This window comes from Bos grunniens, chromosome 13 (genome assembly GCF_055505025.1).
Source record: "Bos grunniens cultivar Pamir isolate PY7600 chromosome 13, Bosgru_T2T1.0, whole genome shotgun sequence".
In the NCBI taxonomy this organism is placed as follows: Eukaryota; Metazoa; Chordata; class Mammalia; order Artiodactyla; family Bovidae; genus Bos; species Bos grunniens.
The window spans coordinates 61,814,138-61,834,028 of record NC_141177.1 but is presented as its reverse complement, the minus strand read 5'-3'; the positions used below and the strand labels follow the sequence as shown (position 1 = coordinate 61,834,028).

The following is a 19,891-nucleotide window of genomic DNA, read 5'->3' as shown; positions in this document are numbered from 1 at the left end:
TGTATCAAACCTGGACTGGTGATTCGTTTCTTATATGATATTATACCTGTTTCAATGCCATTCTCCCAAATCATCCCCCCTCTCCCTCTCCCACAGAGTCCAAAAGACTGTTCTATACATCTGTGTCTCTTTTGCTGTCTTGCATACAGGGTTATCGTTACCATATTTCTAAATTCCATATATATGCGTTAGTACACTGTATTGGTGTTTTTCTTTCTGGCTTACTTCACCTGTATAATAGGCTCCAGTTTCATCCACCTCATTAGAACTGATTCAAATGTATTCTTTTTAATGGCTGAGTAATACTCCATTGTGTGTATGTACCACAGCTTTCTTATCCATTCTTCTGCTGATAGACATCTAGGTTGCTTCCATGTGCTGGCTATTAAAACAGTGCTGAGATGAACATTGGGGTACACGTGTCTCTTTCAATTCTGGTTTCCTCGGTGTGCAACATTTTAAATTAATCCTACTTTTCCATGAAAGGAATCTGTTGCCCTCTTTTAAAAATAAAAAAAAAAGCCAAGTGTACAAAATGCAGTAATACAAGTACTTAAGAATGAAGCCAGACTCTTAAAAGTAACAAATATTAAGGGCAAAACATAATTTATGCAGTGTCCTGAATCTGACAGTGTAATTTGCCTCAATCTGCCTCATATAAAATATAATAATGTAATAACTACATTAGTTAAGTACTTATTGTATGCTAGGTGCTTTCTTATGTATGTAATATGTGTGAAATGTTTGATTTTCACAGCAACCCTATGGCATAGTTACTGTTACTGACATGGAGAGAGGGCCTAACCAAAGACTAAGCAGGCTACATTAGGAGCAGGTGTGTAGCTGCCCACCCCATGGCTGAGCAGCCAACTGTCCTAAGTGGTGAAATTGGCTTGAATTAACTACAACGTGCAGTGTGAGCCTTCTTCCTGGAAGTTACAAGCCTTCAATAGAGTCCAGAGTTGTCAGATTCTGCCATTTGAATTATTGTCAATGTGAGAAGACATATTCCTGATACTTCTTCCTCTACCATCTTCCCAGAATCCTCTGAAAATGAACTTTTACATAATGGATTACTCTAAATTATACATTCCGTGACTAATGAACTTCTGTTATGTTAAGGGAAAGCTTTAGGAATTTAAGCTTTATTAGCTGTGCAGTGCTGTGCAGTGCTTAGTCGCTCAGTCATGTCCCACTGTTTGCGACCCTGTGGACTGTGGCCCGCCAGTCTCCTCTCTCCATGGGGATTCTCCAGGCAAGAATACTGGGGTGGGTTGCCATGCCCTCCTGGGGATCTTCCCAACCCAGGGATCGAACCCAGGTCTCCCACATGGCAGGTAGATTCTTTACCATCTGAGCCAACAGAGAAGCCCATTAGACATGGAGAAGAATTACTGAATACGAACTATGGGTCTCATGCAAAGAATAAACAAATAATAGCAACAAAACTTGAAAGCATGGATGGGAAGAATTGGGAGTTCATATTTCTTTTCTCTATTTGGAATTTTGTTGTCTTGTATTTACCACACATTCTGATAGATAGTCATGTCTGGTTTTTTTTTACTAATAAAATTATGATAAAAGAAATAAATCAGTGCTTATTAATTGAGGTTTAATAGACCAAAAAATGTTTAAAACATAGATGCAAAAGTTGGAAATAACAAAGATGTAAATTGCTAATGAAAGGATTAGGAATCACTGTTCTAGAACTTCTATGAGTCTTAAAGAATTGTCTAATGATTCAAAAATACCCATCATATTATGTAATAAGGTACAATTTCCTGGTGCACATAATTTAAGAATATCTCCTCTAAATGCCTGAGTAGACATCAAATATTATAGAATCTTAGAACAAGAGAAGACTTTAGAGATTGGCTTTATTTGGTTGCTTGGCTTGGCTTGGCTAATTATTGCTTTCAAAATTTAATTTCTCCTTTTTCCTTACTCTCTGAAATGGATATTACAATGGAGAGCATCTTAGTAAAAATTACAGAAAATGATATTAGTCTGTGGCATAGTAGAATATTTTCATATGCTGTGTGTTCCCTTTAGATAGTGATAAACTATTTGCGGGTCATTTAGCATCCATCTGTTACACTTTTATAGAGCATTTCAGTTTAAAACAGAGTTTGAAAATAATCCTTTGAACTCATGCACAGACTTTCTCAAAATGCCTGTGTAGCCCACCAAAAGATGTTTGGTACTCTTCAGTTCACATTTTCCAAAAGAAAATGAGAGAGGAGATTTCAAAAAGTAATCAATTTTTCCATAGGTAACAGTGCCAGTGGTTTAATGAGAAAGATCAAAGTTAAATTTATTATACAGTTAATTAGAGTTTTAGATTTTCCCCAGTACTTTTAGAATAAAGGCTATTAATTTTGCCTTATTTAACAGAATAAAGACTATTGAACCATAAATTAAAACACAGTTATAAATGTGCTTTTAATCATTAAGAGTATGGGTTTTTCATTTGCCAAGCACCTAACTTCTAAAATTGGTGTTGCGGAAAAGAAAAGTCGTTCAGAAAGTAAAAAAAAAAAAAAAAAAATTCACTGGTACTTTATTAAGAATATGAATATCCCCCTGAGTGAAAATGCAGATCTATGAGTGCACCCATGAATGTCTGACAGCGGTGCTGTTCTTCCAGCCTCTACAGATGACAGTGCAGCCGAGAAGAAAGGAGGAGCCCTTCATGCTGGTCTCATCGTCGGGATTCTCATCCTGGTCCTCATTATAGCCGCGGCCATCCTTGTGACAGTCTATATGTATCACCACCCGACATCAGCAGCCAGCATCTTCTTTATCGAGGTAAGTGTCAAGTAGAGTACGTGAAAACCTTGCCAACTGATGAACTGTAGCCATTTGCTAACACCACCTGCATTTAATATTTAGCACATTTTCTCCACTTTGCACTTGGGAGCTGGCTGGTTTCACATAGGCACGCACGCGTGTATTGATGGATGGCTTTCATGTGCTGAGTTCAGTTACCTTATCTCAGGAGCTTTTAAAGAAATAAGCCATCTTGCCTTTTCCAGACCTAAAAGAAAATGGAAACCATATTTTTTGTCTCATTACAGCAAGTATGTGAACCAACTGTTCTTCTGATCCTAAAAGGAATGTACCATGTGCCACAGGCTGAGGGACTTAGCTTAAATCAACTAATCGATAAATACTGAGTATTAGCTGGGTTCATAGTACAGTATGATGGGCCTGCTCTTAAAATGCTTACAAAACATTTAGGAAAAATATAGATTTCCCTACAAAATAACAGTTATAACAATAAGATAATGGTATGTGCCATTGCCATTTTGTGTGAACGTGTGTGTTTTTATACATTTATCAATATATATAAATGCACATGCATGCACACACACTCATTCAAACACAGTGAGAGCACCAAGCCAAATGAGTGTTGTGTTTGCATGTACAACATACCAGTGCCCAAGAGCAATATGTAGGAGGAACAGTGTTGGTGTACAAAGGGCCAGAGCCAAGCCCTGGTATCCAGGAGGCCTGAGACTGGGAAGCCTGGGGGCCACAGGATAAGGTCCATGTGACCAAGTCACCTTCTATCTCTCAGACAACTGGCTTCCTGGTCCCTCTGTGTGCATGGCTTTCATCCCAACATCATGGAGCCAATGCTCTTCAACACAACATAAATACTAGAGCAGTGAAGGAAACCTCCCTCAGAGCTTCCAACTTGAAAAGTTTAAATCTTCTCCAGCTCACCAGGTGATATACAGATAGTCACGTGAATTTTATTCACGTGTTAAGTGAGAAATTGTGATGACCTTTAAACTACAGATTTACCTTTGGCCTCTGTACCAGTGGAAAGTGAATGCAGATCAATTAAAGAATTGTTCAGAAGTCCCCTATGGCTCTCAGCTGTCTGTGGAGTGAAGTGCAGTCTTCTCAGACCTCCTTCAAGACCTTGGCTGTTTCTATCTTGCCTGTCAGTTCGGTTTTTAATCCCATAGCTCCTCAACTTGGAATTCATGTTAGTTGCTCAGTTGTGTCTGACTCTTTGCCACCCATGGACTGTAACCCACCAGGCTCCTCTGTACATAGAACTCTCCAGGCAAGAATACTGGAGTGGGCTGCCATTCTGTTCTCTAGGGGATCTTCCAGACCCAGGGATTGAACCTGGGTCTCCTGCATCACAGGCAGATTCTTTACCATCTGAGCTGCCTTCAACATGGAGTTCAGTACCATCCAATTCACTTCATGTTCTTCTCCACACGCACCCCAAATTCTCTGTGCCACCAAGACGTTGCTCCTTCTGTTCCTTCCACCGAGAAAGTCCCCTCTTACACTTCAGTCTTTGAATTCTGGATCCCAGTAGCCTTCGACACCATGTGCCCTGTAAGCTTTCCTTACCATCGCTCTGCCAGGACAGCCGCACATATTCTCTCTTTCCTCTGAAATTCTATCCATAGTAATACATCTATATATTTCTCTGGTATTTACCTTTCTGTTTTGCATTAAATATATAGGTGATTTATTCCACCCTGAAGACTTCTAACTTCCTCGAGATTTCAATTAAGTAACTGAAATCTCTTTCAAATAAGGGTATTCTATAAGTACTTTCTAGAAAAAAGATAAATATCCTAGGATATTTCAAACTTCCACTAAATTTTCACACACAATGTCTTCCAAAACTGGCATTCTCACTTAAAGTGATAATTTAATGACTTACTGGAGTGGGAAAGCCATTGCCTTCTCCAGGGGATCTTCCTGACCCAGGGATCAAACCCAGGTCTCCCTTATTGCAAGCAGATTCTTAACCGTCTGAGCCACTAGGGAAGCCAAAGTCGTAATAATTGTATAATGATGAGACATTGTGTTTGGTTGGAAAATTCATATTAAGCCTTGTTGATGTGCTTCCATCTTAATTCTGATGGAAGAAAGGTCATTTCCCAAGGTTATGACTGCATTGCTCCAAGGGCTGACAGGTGACAAGCTGTAAATCTTCAGTGACTGACCAGACACCAAGCTGCTGCTGTAACCCTCACGTGTTTAAGCCTTTTAATGCCCTGTGTCCTATACTCTCATAACACAAAGAAAGAGACAGGTCGAGTGGTGGATCGCCTTCCCCAAGGTCAAAGAGCCGCAGTTCTAGGAAGAATCCTCGTCTTTCCACACCTATTCCTCAGGTTCCCAGCTTCTCTTCTCTTTGCCTTTTTTCTTGCCATTGAGTCATTTGCCAATAATTCTGCCTCCATCACTGGCTCTTTGACACCCTGCCGTCCTCATGCATCTCACAGTGGCTGGTCAGCAGATGATTTTTTAAGATAATCATCATAATTGTACTATTATTAAAGCTGATCCATGTCTGCAAAATCAAAACAGAAATGCATGATGACTGCCCAGTTTTACTGACATGCCAGACCTATGAATTCAAAGATTTGAATTACTAACTAAATTAGAGCTATTGGTGCATGAAGAGATTGTGTTTATCAATATTGTCTAAATTGCTTTTCATCTTCTATATTATACTACTGTCTGCTTTTTAGGCGAATTTCATGTGCTTTTTTCCATTAAGAAAGTTGTACCTCTTCATTATTAAAAAAAAAAAATCTGTGGAAACATAAAAGCAAAAAGTAAAGTCATTTAGAGTCCTAATGTACAGAACTAATCACTATAACTGTGTTTTTCTGTAATTTTTACATGCATAACTTGGTGTCTGCCTACTTATAATTGTGATTTAACTGACATGCAAATTTATACTTTTTATTTTTGAAACATCATTCTGATGGCTGTATGCTATTCCATTCAACATTCATTCAACAGCTTTAAGTTGATTGTCCCATATGCTGTGAAGAGATGTTCAGAAACACCAAGGGCCTAACATTATTTACGATGCCTTGAAGTAAAAAGAACCTTATTTCAACCAATTCAACTGTGCATTAGTTTTCTATTGCTGCTGTAACAAATTACCATGAACCTGATAGCTTAAAACAACACACAGTCTCTTACAGTTCTGAAGGTCAGAAATCCAAACTCAGTCTCATTAGGCTAAAGTCAAAGTGTTGGCGGAACTGACTCCTTCTAGAGGCTTTAGGAAGAATAATTTCCTTACCACTTGCAATTGTTAGAGGCTGCATGCATTTCTTGGCTCCTGGCCCCTTCTTCTCATCATTCCATCTCTGCTTCTGTCATCACATCTTCTATTACTAACTCCAACCCCTACCATCTTCTCGTCAGGCCCCTTGTGATCCCAGATAACCTCCCCAGGTCACGGGCCTTAGTTTAATCACATCTACAAAGTCTGTTTCGCCTATCTGGTGGTTGACCGGTTTTTGCAGTTAGGACATGGACATCATTGGGAGGCCCTTATTCTTCCTACCACAGATTGAATCAAATGTGAACTGCATCACACACTTCTCATTAAACTGGGATATGCCCTTGACTTTAAGACACATCCCAATGTCCATGATGTTAAAATGTGACCCAGTATGTTTCTTGTGTATTTCACCACGAAATCCAGACTGCATTAAACACTTATAGAAATTAGTTTCCATGCTAAAAAAAAGTGTATGCTGTGATGAATTTTTTTTAATTTTATTTTTATTTATTTTTTTAATACCAGAAACAGTGTATATTGGGATATAAACAAGTAACAATTTTGTGATAGTTTCAGATGAACAGTGAAGGGACTCAGCCATACATGCACATGTATCCATTCTCCGTCAAACCCTCTTCCCATCCAGGCTGGCATATAACATTGATACAATAGCTTTCTGTTGGGTATCCATTTTAAATATAGCAGTGTGTACATAACCTTCCCAAAGTCCTTAACTATCCCTTCCCCACTGGCAGCCATGAGTTTGTTTTCTAAGTCTGTGAGTCTCTTTCTGTTTTTTAAGTCAGATCGTTTGTATCATTTCTTTGTAGATTCCACATATAAAGGATGTTATATGATATTTCTATTTCCCTGACTTACTTCACTCCATATGACAATTTAATAACTTGGCCCTTAAGTGGATAGGCCACAGTTTATGCACCCATCTTGTATTCTGGTGCATTTGGGGTTCTTACCATTGTTTGCTCTTATAATTGGCCCCATGAACATGATAATGAACATGAACATGATAATGATAACAGTGAACATTTACTAAATTCACTGGTGAAAATGACTTGTATTTATTATCTCATTTAGTCCTCACAGAGAACTGTGAGGCACTAAAATGGTCTCCATGTCATAGATGAGGACCATAAGGCACAGAATTTAAGCAGCTTGCTCAGTATCATGTATTTAGTCCATGGTGGAGTCAGAGTTTCAGCCCAGGCTCTCCAGAATCATGCCCTTAACCTCTAGGCTATGCTGTCTCTCTGTGGAAAGGGGCTTGCTTCACACGCTATATGTAGCCATGTAGGAAGATGTGTGCATGCGTGCTAAGTTGCTTAGTCATGTCTGACTCTTTGCAACCCTATGGACTGTAGCCCACCAGGCTCCTCTGTCCATGGGATTCTCCAAGTTAGATTACTGAAATGGGTTGACATGCCCTCCTCCAGGGGATCTTCCCAATTTAGGGTTCAAACCCATGTGTCTTATGTCTCCTGCCTTGACAGGCAGGCTCTTTACCATTAGCACCAGTAGAGAAGCCCAGGAAGATGTGTATCTAAGGACATACATTATGTTCCTAGAACAGATGCCCCGAAGTGTGATCTCATGAAAGAAAGAAACATCTTAAAGGCACTTAACAAATACTGCCAAAATCATTGCCCAAAGGTGTACCCCGCTTTATGTAGCTGTCCTTGCTATTGTCTTTTTTTAGTGAAGATAATAATGACAGTAGCTATTATCTTTGTATTATGTGGATGCAAACACTCTTCCTCATATGTTACCTGGACTTTAGCTTTTAAACTTTTTCTTATAGAAAGAAAATGGGATAAAACAAGGATTAAATTCTAAAAATTCATTGTTATATGGAATGCTCAGTGAATGTGACTCAAGTGATTAAAATCAAGAGAAAAGTAGTTGAGAATGAGGAAGTCTTGATGATAAACCAAATCATGACTTCATATATTGTGTAATTAAATAATAATTGAGCTGACTATTTACACCTCGTGTCTTAGAGGATCGGGGCTAAGAGTTCCATTCTCCTGAGACAGTCACTCTTTACTCATTTGGCAGAATAGTCTATTTTTCATAAACTTATCTTCTATATTTCTCTGTCATCCTCTTCAGGTCTTAAACTGAGCATTTTCTTTTGATTTTTTCTAGATGGCTTTCATTTGCATTGACCTATCTGGCTTCTCTCAGTAATTTTCAAACAGATACTTGAGTTTGACTAAAACCTATCTCATTATACATGAATGAATAACATGCTTAAAAGTCCTTTTTAGAAATCGGGTTCATTATATTGAAATAAAATAGCAAAGAACAAATATTCAAATAAGCACATGTTCCTTAATTTTTAATAGATTTTCATGAAGCTACTATTTCTTTGGAAGAATTAAAATGCCTTGGGTTCTACATGAAATTTAATGTTTGCTGAACATTTCTAGGCATAGATTCTGTGATTTTATAATACAGAATGAATATGGGTTATAGACATAAATGTTTGCCCACTGTTAAATACTATCATATATCACTATTGAAAATGCCCCTCTATTCCTAAATACTTTAACCTACTCCAGTATTCTTGCCTGGAAAGTTCCATGGACAGAGGAGCATGGCAGGCTGCAGTCCCTGGGGTCACAAGGAGTCAGACACTACTGAGCACGCACATGCACACTGTTCCTGAAAGCTAAGTGGCCAGTGTCCTTTCTCCCCTCCACCATTTTTGGAGGCAACTCCAGTGCAGAGACAGAAACACAGCATGGTGAAACAGTTCACTTGGGGCATGTGACAGCCAGTTTCAGAGCCAAGACTTGAACTCGGGACTCATCTGGCCTGTGGGCTGTGCTGCTACAGCACCCACATAACCACAGGCTCCTGAGCAGTTTGTCATTCAAGGAATTCCTCACCCCAAGAAATATTTGTGAATAACAAGGACCCATGGAGAGTGAGATGAAAGAAAGACAGGCAGCTGTGGCCCTCAACTTTTCCTGGCAATCAGGAGTGCTGCCAGGAAAGAAACCAGAGGAAAGGAGGTAGGCAAGGATTCAAGAGGCTGCTGCTGGGGAGAAAAAAAGTGTTTACTAAAAGTTTGGCATCTTGCTTTACAGCTGCCTAGTGAATAGCACTTGGAAGACAAGAAGACATGATTCATTGACTAACCTGTGTAGTAAATAGAGAATTCATTTCATAGACCCATGGATCTTTTTTTATCTTGAAGTCACATTTCTTTTTTTTTTCATAACTGAGTGTTGCCCTTAAGGCATTCTTTAGTAAACTCCAGGAAAAAGTAGGTTCTTGAAAGAAAATATTTATTTTTATTTCTTAGAGGAGGTAAAAGGGGGCATTCACTTTTGATGAACTACTGTGAAGAAAAGATGAGGCAAAATCCAGCTTAAATGGTTTGACACTCTCCTTAAAGAAGTTGTTTTATTAGATGGCAACTTTCCAGAAATATAGCCATGTGAAAAAAGGTGAAAATCATTTGCATTTTTTAAAAAGACACTTTTTGTGTATCTGTCTAAAATGCTGGAATTTTATTCATGTCCATCACTGAATGTTTCTGAGACATCAGTTTAAGTTTATGGTGATTCTTTTATTTATGCAGTTACCAAAATAAGATCTCTTTATAATCTTTCATTTACTTTTCTGGATAACATGTATATGTGCGTGTGTGTGTGTGTGTGTGTGTGTGTGTATGTGTATGCTAAGTTGCATCAGTCATGTCAAACTCCTTGCAACACTTTGGACTGTAGCTCACCAGGATTCCCTGTCCATGAAATTCTCCAGACAAGACTATAGTGTTTTTAAATTAATAAAATATTTTCTTCATCAGGAAGAATTATTAAAAATAGTGAATAAAATATTTAATATCTCACTGAATTCTCTGCTCTAAATGCTTCTTAATTACCATGTGCTGTGCTTAGTCACTCAGTCATGTCAAAGTCTTTGTGACCCCAGGGACTGTAGCCCACCAGGCTCCTCTAGCCATGGGGATTCTCCAGGCAAGAATACTGGAGTGGGTTGCCATGCCCTCTTCCAGGGCATCTTCCCAACCCAGGGATCAAACCCAGGTCTCCCACATTGCAGGCAGATTCTTTATCATCTGAGCCACCAGGGAAGCCCCTTAATTACCATACCATAACTCATTATTTTTAATGGTGCATAAAGCCATGAAATAAATTTTATATATATTCATATTATATTTTTATCATACATATTTATATGTATATATATTTTTTATGGGGCTTCTCAAGTTGTACATTGGTAAAGAATCTGTCTGCCAGTGCAGGAGAAGCAAGAGGTGTGAGTTTGATCCCTGGGTTGGGAAGATCACCTGGAGAAGGAAATGGAGAAAATTCCATGGACAGAGGAGCTTGATGGGCTCTGGGGTCACAAAGAGTCGGACACAACTGAAGGACCGAGCGCACACACACATATAATTTACACTTGTGTATGAAATTCCACAGGGAGATCCTTAAAAGATGAAAGAATCAAGTGAATAAATAAATAAAAACCCACAGAACTACAGTCTACTTGGGTGTCTTTAAACCTGAATTATGTTACTTTAAGAACACGATATATGTTTTAAGTATTCCAAGTCTTTCTTTCTGTTAGCTCTTTAAAAGAAGGTTGCTCTACTTATAATACCAACGGTTGAATAATTTCTTCTTTTTGACTTTAGTATCTGACTTTTGTTAAATAATTTCTTCTTTTTGACTTTAGTGTCTGACTTTGGTTAAAATAAATACTTAAGTCTATTTATAGAGACAGAGACTATAAACTTTAATTTAGCAATGATAATTGGGTTGAAATCATAATAAATTAAACTATAGATTATTTTTCCACCAATTCAAAATAGTGTGATTTTTAGGACAGCATTATAAAACAACTAAACTAAATAATTTATCATGAATTATGCTTTTGAACTGTGGTGTTGGAGAAGACTCTTGAGAGTCCCTTGGACTATAAGGAGATCAAACCAGTCCATCCTAAAGGAAATCAACCCTGAATATTCATTGAAAGAACTGTTGCTGAAGCTGAAGTTTCGATATTTTGGCTCCCTGCTGTGAAGAGCCGACTCATTGGAAAAGACCCTGATGCTGAGAAAGATTGAAGGCAGAAGGAAAAGGGGATGACAGAGGACGAGATGGTTGGATGGCATCACTGACTCAATGAACATGAGTTTGAGCAAGCTCCAGGAGATGGCGAAGGACAGGGAAGCCTGGCATGCTGCAGCCCGTGGGGGTCGCAAAGAGTTGGACACAACTGAGCGACTGAACAAAAACAACAATGCTTTGGATGGAAAGACACATAATAAATTCATTCCTTTTGTTGTTTAGCCACTAAATCATGTTCAATTCTTTACCACTGACCTACCAGGGAAGCCCAATAAATTCATTAGGATAATGAAATATTAGGAGAAATATTGGACTGGGTATGTCTTAACAAACAACATAATTGGATTAGAATTTGTTTAGAAAGAGAGATATATAAAAAATGGGCCAGATGAACTAAAAGCCACTGAACATGTTGAGCAAAGTCAAAAGAAAACCAAACTGATAAATATATTGATAGCAACAAATCCAAATGTAAAAGAAATTGAATTATTGGGGAGAAAGCTATAATAACAGAAAGTCATAGACAAAGCTATGGTTTTTCCAGTCGTCATGTACAGATGTGAGAGTTGGACCATAAAGAAGGTTGAGTGCCCAAGAAATGATGCCTTCGAATTGTGGTGCTGGAGAAGACTGTTGAGAGTCCCTTTTACAGGAAGGAGATCAAACCAGTCAATCCTAAAGGAAGTCAGTCCTGAATATTCATTGAAAGGAATGAAGCTGAAGCTGAAGCTCCAATACTTTGGCTACCTGATGTGAAGAGCCAACTCATTAGAAGAGACCCTGATGCTGGGAAAGACTGAGGACAGGAGGAGAAGGGGGCAACAGAGAATGAGATGATTGGATGGCATCATCAACTCAATGCACACGAGTTTGAGCACACTCCAGGAGATAGTGAAGGACAGGGAAGCCTGGTGTGCTGCAGTTCATGGGGTGGCAAAGAGTTGAACACAACTAAATAACAACATCAAAATACAAGAAGATATAAAAATTTCAGGAGTACAGAAGAGGAAAAGTAGAATATATTTTTTAAAAACTAAGTAATTATCATGGTTTTGAATTTAAATTTTTATTTACCAACTATAAAAGCTATTTAGGAGAATATATTTAGTGTAATTGGGAAACAGTATATATCTATTTTTTAAATGAAATGATTTATGGTATTTCAGTGGAAGAATAACCAGAGGTTATGAGATTTGAAATTATTTTCTATTAACTCTGGTTAATAGGTGGAATTAACTGATCAGATCTTTCAGGGGACTGTCTTTAAAACAAAATCAGAATGATTTCCCTCACTGTATTATTTTATTTTGCTTCTTAGTGAACTTTAATAAATATATGGTAGCCCCAGGGGACAGAACATCTGTCTCATTCATTGTTTTTATCCCCAGGACAAGCACAATGCTTAGTAAATACTTGCTGAATAAATGCGTGCATATGTGCTCAGTCATGTACAACTCTTTGAGACCCCATGGTCTGTAGTCTGCCAGACTCCTCTGTCCATGGAATTTCCCAGACAAGAATACTGGAGTGGGTTGCCATTTCCTTCTCCAGGTGTGAGAAATATGCTCACCAGCTTCAAACCAAGGAATGGAATCCGAGGCCCAAAGCACAGCAGAAGTGATACTTTGAATGATGGTCTTGCAGGATGAGGTATCTCATGGACAAGTACACCCCTGAAGTTACAGCAAGCTCTTTTATTCCCTACCACACAGATCCCTCCCCAGTTCCTCACTGGCTACGTACTATGGGGTTAAAATCTTCCCAGATGTCATCGTCTAGGTCTCATAGGGTATTCTTTCTACTCCCTTCCCATACGAAGTCCACATTTCTCAACAAGGACTTTAGTTTATCCCTTCCCAAACATCCTGTTAGCTTAGGGACCCTCCAGGTAAAAGCTGTTAGACAACACTAACTTGCCAATAATTTTCCAAGAAAAAATGGCTGACTCTGAGTGGAAAACCATTCGTTGATAATTTTCCACACAAGGCCAGCTACCTCATCCTGAAAATGGACCACTTCAAGTTCCGTTTCTTACTAGGGGAGCTTCCTGGTCCAGGGATCAAAGCTACATCTCCTGTCTCCTGCACTGACAGGTGGATTCATAAGTAGTCTCATCTAAAATAATCCAAGTGGAATGTCAATAACAGAATCATAAAATGATAGAAAGTTGGAGACAACAGAAAATTTAAGGAAAAATCAAATGCAGTGGTCCCAACTCTTGCATTACATGTCTCACCTGAAGAAAAATTAAAACTTCATTTCCCTGAATAAACTTTTGTGTGCTTGGAACTATAAGTAATTCTTGAAATTGCAACATTGGTGTTATAAGACTTGATGCATTTGGACATTTTTAATGCAAATCTTATCGGAATATTTTAGTTGAATCTTTCACTGTAAGTTTTAAATGCATAAAATTAATGTTGATTTAAAATATTGCCCTTTCAGGACTTCCCTGTTGGCCAGTGGCTAAGACTCTGAGCTCCCAATGCAAGGGGCCCAGGTTTGACCTCTGATCAGGGAACTAGATCCCACTTGCCATAACTAAGATCTGATGCAGACAAAATATTTTTTTTTAATTTTTAAAAATAAATAAAAATATTGCCCTTTTAAAAAATCATTGGTACATATGTAACAGTTATAAGGCTAATTGGAGGTTATAGGCTCATAGTAAGTAGAGAACCAGTGTTTGTCCATTTTCTCACTTTTTAGATGAGAATGTGAATAATAAGAGATGGGAAGTGATTTGCCTGAGACCTTAGTGTTTGACAGTAATGGAAGCAGGAACCAGCTAAGTGCAGTAAGTAGAAAGAGATCAGTGCAAAGAGGACAGACCTTGCAAAAATTCTAGCTTTTAATTTACTAACTTTGTGACTTTTGGTCAATTCCTTAACTTCTCTGTGTAATGCAACCAGGAATTAAAAGCACATTTGCTGCCTCCCAAGGTGCCTTCATCAGCATTGTGTTAAAAGCACTATTTTTAAAAAGATAATCATTAGTTTTAGCCAAAAATTGGTATTTAGCCAAAAATGCCAAAATTTATTGGAGGTATTTATCTTTTTTCCCATTGGGCTTCCCTGGTAGCTCAACTGGTAAAGAATCCACCAGTTCAATTCTGGTTCAAGGAGACCCTGGTTCAATTCCTGGGTTGGGAAGATCCCCTGGAGAAGCGAACAGCTACCCACTCCAATATTCTTGCCTGGAGAATTCCATGGACAGAGGAGCCTGGCAGGCTACAGTCATGGGATCGCAAAGTCAGACATGACTGAGCAACTTTCACTTCACCTCATTCATCTTTTTCCCATTGCTTCCTTCTTGTATATATTGGAGGGGTTCATTCGTTTCCCATACTCAACCCTCCTTTCTTAAGCAAACACTAGTGAGTTATCCAAATGAGAAGAGGCAGGAAAAAAAGTGATTTAGAATGATGTAAATAATTCACAAACCAGGTTCTTAACCCCTGGGTTTAATACCACTGATTATGCAATAAAAGTCATTTTTATAGGTTCTAATTGGTCTGTCTCAGACATCTTGATTTTTTTATTTCTTTCTTTCATTTTAAAAACATTGTGAATGTTGGAGTTACTTCCAGAACTGTAACCTGGCTCACATAATATCATTAGAGTGGTTATCATTACTTCTTTATCACAGGATGAATGTCTTGCGCTTTCAACTAAGCTTTTGTAAAAATTACATGAGTCTTTGTAAAGGATAGAAATGAACATCACTGGAGGCTCTAAGTAAGGAATGATTAAACACTGATATTAGTCAGTTACAACATTGTATGAAAATAGCTATAAATGCATCTGTAATACCCCTTCCAATGATCTTTAATAGCAGATATGCTTAACATTTTTTTCCTTCCATCCTAATGCTGTATTGTTCCCCTTCTTAGGATTTTAATTACTTTTTTATTTTTTAAAATTGAAGTACAGTCGAAGGACAGGCTTCGCAGGTGACTCAGTGGTAAAGAATATGCCTGCCAATGTAGCAGAGTTGAGTTTGATCTGTGGATCAGAAAGACCCACTGGAGAAGGAAATGACAACCTACTCCAGTATTCTTGCCTGGGGAATCCCATGGACAGAGGAAACTGGTGGGCTGCAGTTCATAGAGTCACAAAAGAGTTGGATACCTCTTGACTAAACAACAACAAAGCTGATGTACAGCATTGTTTTAATTTCAGTGGTACAATACAGTGATTCACTTTTTTATAGATAGGATCATAATTATTTATTTCAATTTCTGAATTGACTTGAAAAGAGATAGTATGTATCCAAAATTCCAAAATAAATAGGACAAGTTTCTCAAATTTAAAAAAGACATATATTATATATATTGGAGAAGGCAATGTCACCCCACTCCAGTACTGTTGCCTGGAAAATCCCACCGATGGAGGACCCTGGTAGGCTGCAGTCCATGGGGTCCTGAAGAGTCGGACACGACTGAGCGACTTCACTTTCACTTTTCACTTTCATGCATTGGAGAAGGAAATGGCAACCCACTCCAGTGTTATTGCCTGGAGAATGCCAGGGACGGGGGAGCCTGGTGGGCTGCCGTCTATGGGGTCGAACAGAGTCAGACACGACTGAAGCAACTTAGCAGCAGCAGCACGAGCATATTATATATATATATATTTTTTTTTTTTTCTGTAGAACCTTAAATAGATAAAAAGTTTGCCATCTGCCATTTAGAGTTTTTCTAAACCTTTTCATCTTATGTAAACATATACAAATTAAACACGTCATGAGATACCAGTCAAACACTATAGATCTCTTTTTGTCCTGGCTTGGTTGATAAGCATTACTCTAAATTGTCATTATAAATAGGGTTCACCCCTGGATTTGATGGAATAAGCAGGGGTCCCCAACCTCCAGGATCTAATGCCTGATGATCTGAAGTGGAGCTGATGCAATCATAACAGAAATAAAGTACACAGGAAATGTAATGTTCTTGAATCATCCCGAAGCCACTCCTCCACCCTAGTCTGTGGAAAAATTGTCTTCCATGAAACCATCCTCTGGAGCCAAAATGGCTGGGGTCCACTGGCCCACAAACCAGTCAGTTGGGTTGTTTCCTGGTTAAATGTGGATTAAAACATGCAATCCCTTTAGGACAGAAGATAGTTCACCATTTGCCATCCCTAAGGTCATGGCTAATTAGAGTTTAACTTGCTGCTTTTCTTTGACCTCACTGAGAAGCACAGTGATGCTCCAGATACAAGTTACTTTATGAGAACAGCCTCTCGGGGACCGCAGCCAGTCCTGTCGTTGTTCAGAACAGCACTAACTCACATTCGACTTTTATTAGAACATTTATGACCAAAGTAGCTTTATCTCGTCTTTTAACCAAGTCACTAGGTGCCCGTGAGCTGGCTTGTTTCCACACTCACTGCAAATTGCTTTTCCTCAGAGTAAATTGCCTAACAGCAAATTACTACTCTGTTTTAGTAGACAACAACCACTCGTGGCAGTTTGGTTCAAAAAATTAAGAGATACTGCCAGCTACATTATCAATATGGTATTATGAGCTAAGACTAAGGAGGACTGGAATCTTCACAACTTATATCATGGAAAATCAATCCAAACTGAAGCTCCTACTTGTGAAATGCAATCTGGTAGATGCTGTTAATATCACAGAGGTGTAACTCCTAGTTTATATCTATTGTCTGATATAGTTGTTAATAGTTCTCCCACTCCCTCTCAAAGTGTCCTAATTTGGACAATGTCATGTGGTCATCCTCTGTATAATCACATTTGCCAGCTTATTATATAGGTGAAATTGTAGAACATAAAAACTTGAATGACCAAATAGCCACATAGGAATTTAATAATAATACAAGGAACATTAAAGGTTTATTCAATGCTGAATAGTGCAGTCAATTCAGTTCCGTTTAGATCAGTAACTCAGTCATGTCCAATTCTTTGCAACCCCATGGACTGCAGCATGCCAGGCCTCTCTGTCCATCACCAACTCCCCGAGTTTGCTCAAACTCATGTCCACTGAGTCGGTGATGCCATCCAACCATCTCATCCCCTGTTGTCCCCTTCTCCTTCTGCCTTCAATCTTTACCTGTATCAGGGTCTTTTCCAATGAGTCAGTTCTTCATATCAGGTGGCCAAAGTATTGGAGTTTCAGCTTCAACATCAGTCCTTCCAAAGAATATTCAGAACTGATTTCCTTTAGGATGGACGGGTTAGATCTCCTTGCAGTCCAGGGGACTCTCAAGAGTCTTCTCTAACACCACAGTTCAAAAGCATCAATTCTTTGGCTCTCAGCTTTCTTTATAGTCCAACTCTCACATCCATACATGACTACTGGAAAAACCATAGCTTTGACTAGACAGACCTTTGTTGGCAAAATAATGTCTCTCCTTTTTAATATGCTGTCTAGGTTGGTCATAGTTTTTCTTCCAAGGAGCAAGCGTCTTTTAATTTCATGGCTGCAGTCACCATCTGCAGTGATTTTGGAGCCCCAAAAAATAAAGTCTGTCACTGTTTCCACTGTTTCCCTATCTATCTGCCTGAAGTGATGGGACCAGATGCCATGAGCTTAATTTTCTGAATGATGAGCTTTTTTTTTTTTTTTATGCTAGAACTCTTTGTTTTAAAAAAATTTTTTTTCTATTTTTATTTATTTTTTTTTATTTTTTAAACTTTACATAATTGTGAGCTTTAAGCCAACTTTTTCACTCTCCTCTTTCACTTTCATCAAGAGGCTCTTTAGTTCTTCTTCACTTTCTCCCATAAGGGTGGTGTTATCTGCATATCTGAGATTATTGATATTTTTCCCGGCAATCTTGATTCCAGCTTGTGCTTCCTCCAGCCCAGCATTTCTCATGATGTACTCTGCATATAAGTTAAATAAGCAGGGTGACAATATACAGCCTTAACGTACTCCTTTTCCTATTTGGAACCAGTCTGTTGTTCCATGTCCAGTTCTAACTGTAGCTTTCTGACCTGCATACAGGTTTCTCAAGAGGCAGGTCAAGTGGTCTGGTGTTTCCATCTCGTTAAGAAGTTTCCACAGTTTGTGGTAATCCACACAGTCAAAGGTTTTGGCATAGTCAGTAAAGCAGAAATAGATGTTTTTCTGGAACTCTCTTACTTTTTCAGTGATCCAACGGATATTGGCAATTTGATCTCTGGTTCCTCTGCCTTTTCTAAAACCAGCTTGAACATCTGAAAGTTCACGGTTCACATACTGTTGAAGCCTGGCTTGGAGAATTTTGAGCATTACCTTGCCAGCATGTGAGATGAGTGCAATTGTGCGATGGTTTGAGCATTCTTGGGCAAAATAGTGCAGTCAAGGACTGAAAAATTCTTAGGAAAGAGAGACAGAGATTAATTTAATCAGGGGGAGTTTCATTAAAGAGACAGTATTTGAGCAGAGTCTCAAATGAGTGCCAGGCTGTGGAGGAGGAGATGGCATTCACATGCAAGTAGGGTCTGTTATGATTTTACAAAAATGTTAAATCAAGGAAGGTTCAGATTGGTTGGTTTATTCAACTGTATATTGGTATCTATGGTAAGTACTGGGAGTAGCTTTAATGCAGATGGAGATTACATGTGACAGATTTTGAAGAACTAACTACAAAATCTGGGCTTCACTCTACAGGCAGTCAGAATCAGTGATGTAATAAAGAAGTAGAAATTGAAAAGGCATTAGGGAAATGGGCTGGAGACAGCTGAAGAAGAGAGAAAGGACCCACACAGGAGAGCTGGAAGGCTGTATTTGTAGTTCATGTGTGACATGAGAACTGGGAGCTGAAGTAGGGTATTAATAGAAGGAATGGAATGAAGCTAATTCAAGAGCCATGTGAAGGCAGAAGACAGAATTCAGCCATTTTCACCTGCTTAATACTTTGTATCTGAAAGTGCCTTCAGTTAATTTTCTTTGGTTCTCAGTGAGATCCGTAAATGTAGTCATTGTTGTACAGAGAAGGTAACTTGAAGAAGTTAAGCAATTTCTAAAACTCCTAGAGCTAATTCATGGTAATGGTAGAGAGGGTGTCCTGATTCTTTGCGTTGAAAGTGTGGGATGAAGAAGAAAGAAGCAAAGATAATTCCAAAGTACAAAATCTGAGAAAAAGGGACATAAAATTTTCTGGTTATTAGAATTAGAAACATCAGAAGACAAAGTTAGCTTAGGAAAGAAAGTGAGAGGGGTGGATTTTAAGCATGTTTGTTTTGAGCTGATGGTCAAATCACAGTTGGGCCTCTTCAAAAAAGCAACTGAAGGGAAGGAATGGATTAAGATAAAGCAGTCAGTTGAGAAAATATGAAAGTTACAACAGTGAGAATTGAACTCCAAGAGAATAAAGAATGCCACTGGGAAGAGGGATCAGAGAGTTCATGGCTCTCTTAGGACATCTTAACATTTAGCATTTAGAAACCAGCAAAGGAGACAGTTGATTTAAAAAAAAAAAGAAAACAAAAGGAAAAACCCAAATGCAAGAATATATGCCATCTTAGAGAACCAAAACAGGGAGAATATCAGAAATGAAGAGTACCCATCATTATAAAGAGCTCTAGAGACGCCAAAGAATTTGAAGCAATAAAAGGTACTAACTTGACAAAGAGATTGTCATCTGTGAGGATGCAATTTCAAGGGAAGGTGGGGACATCAGATTTAAGGGGCGAAAATGATTGTATAATGTGAAGGCAGAGGATTCAGTCAGACATTCAAGAGAGATTTAGTAATGAGGCCCCC

General features: G+C 38.6%; 1 protein-coding gene across 5 annotated transcripts in view; it reads left to right on the top strand.

Annotated features, from left to right (window-relative positions):
• Positions 1-19,891, top strand: part of PLXDC2 (plexin domain containing 2) — a 427,187-nt gene that overhangs the window by 385,441 nt on the left and 21,855 nt on the right. For all 5 annotated transcript variants that reach the window (XM_086334550.1, XM_086334552.1, XM_086334549.1 and 2 more), the window contains one exon: positions 2,648-2,808. In XM_086334550.1, the coding sequence (XP_086190676.1) occupies positions 2,648-2,808 (161 nt within the window). The remainder of the gene's footprint in view (positions 1-2,647; positions 2,809-19,891) is intronic.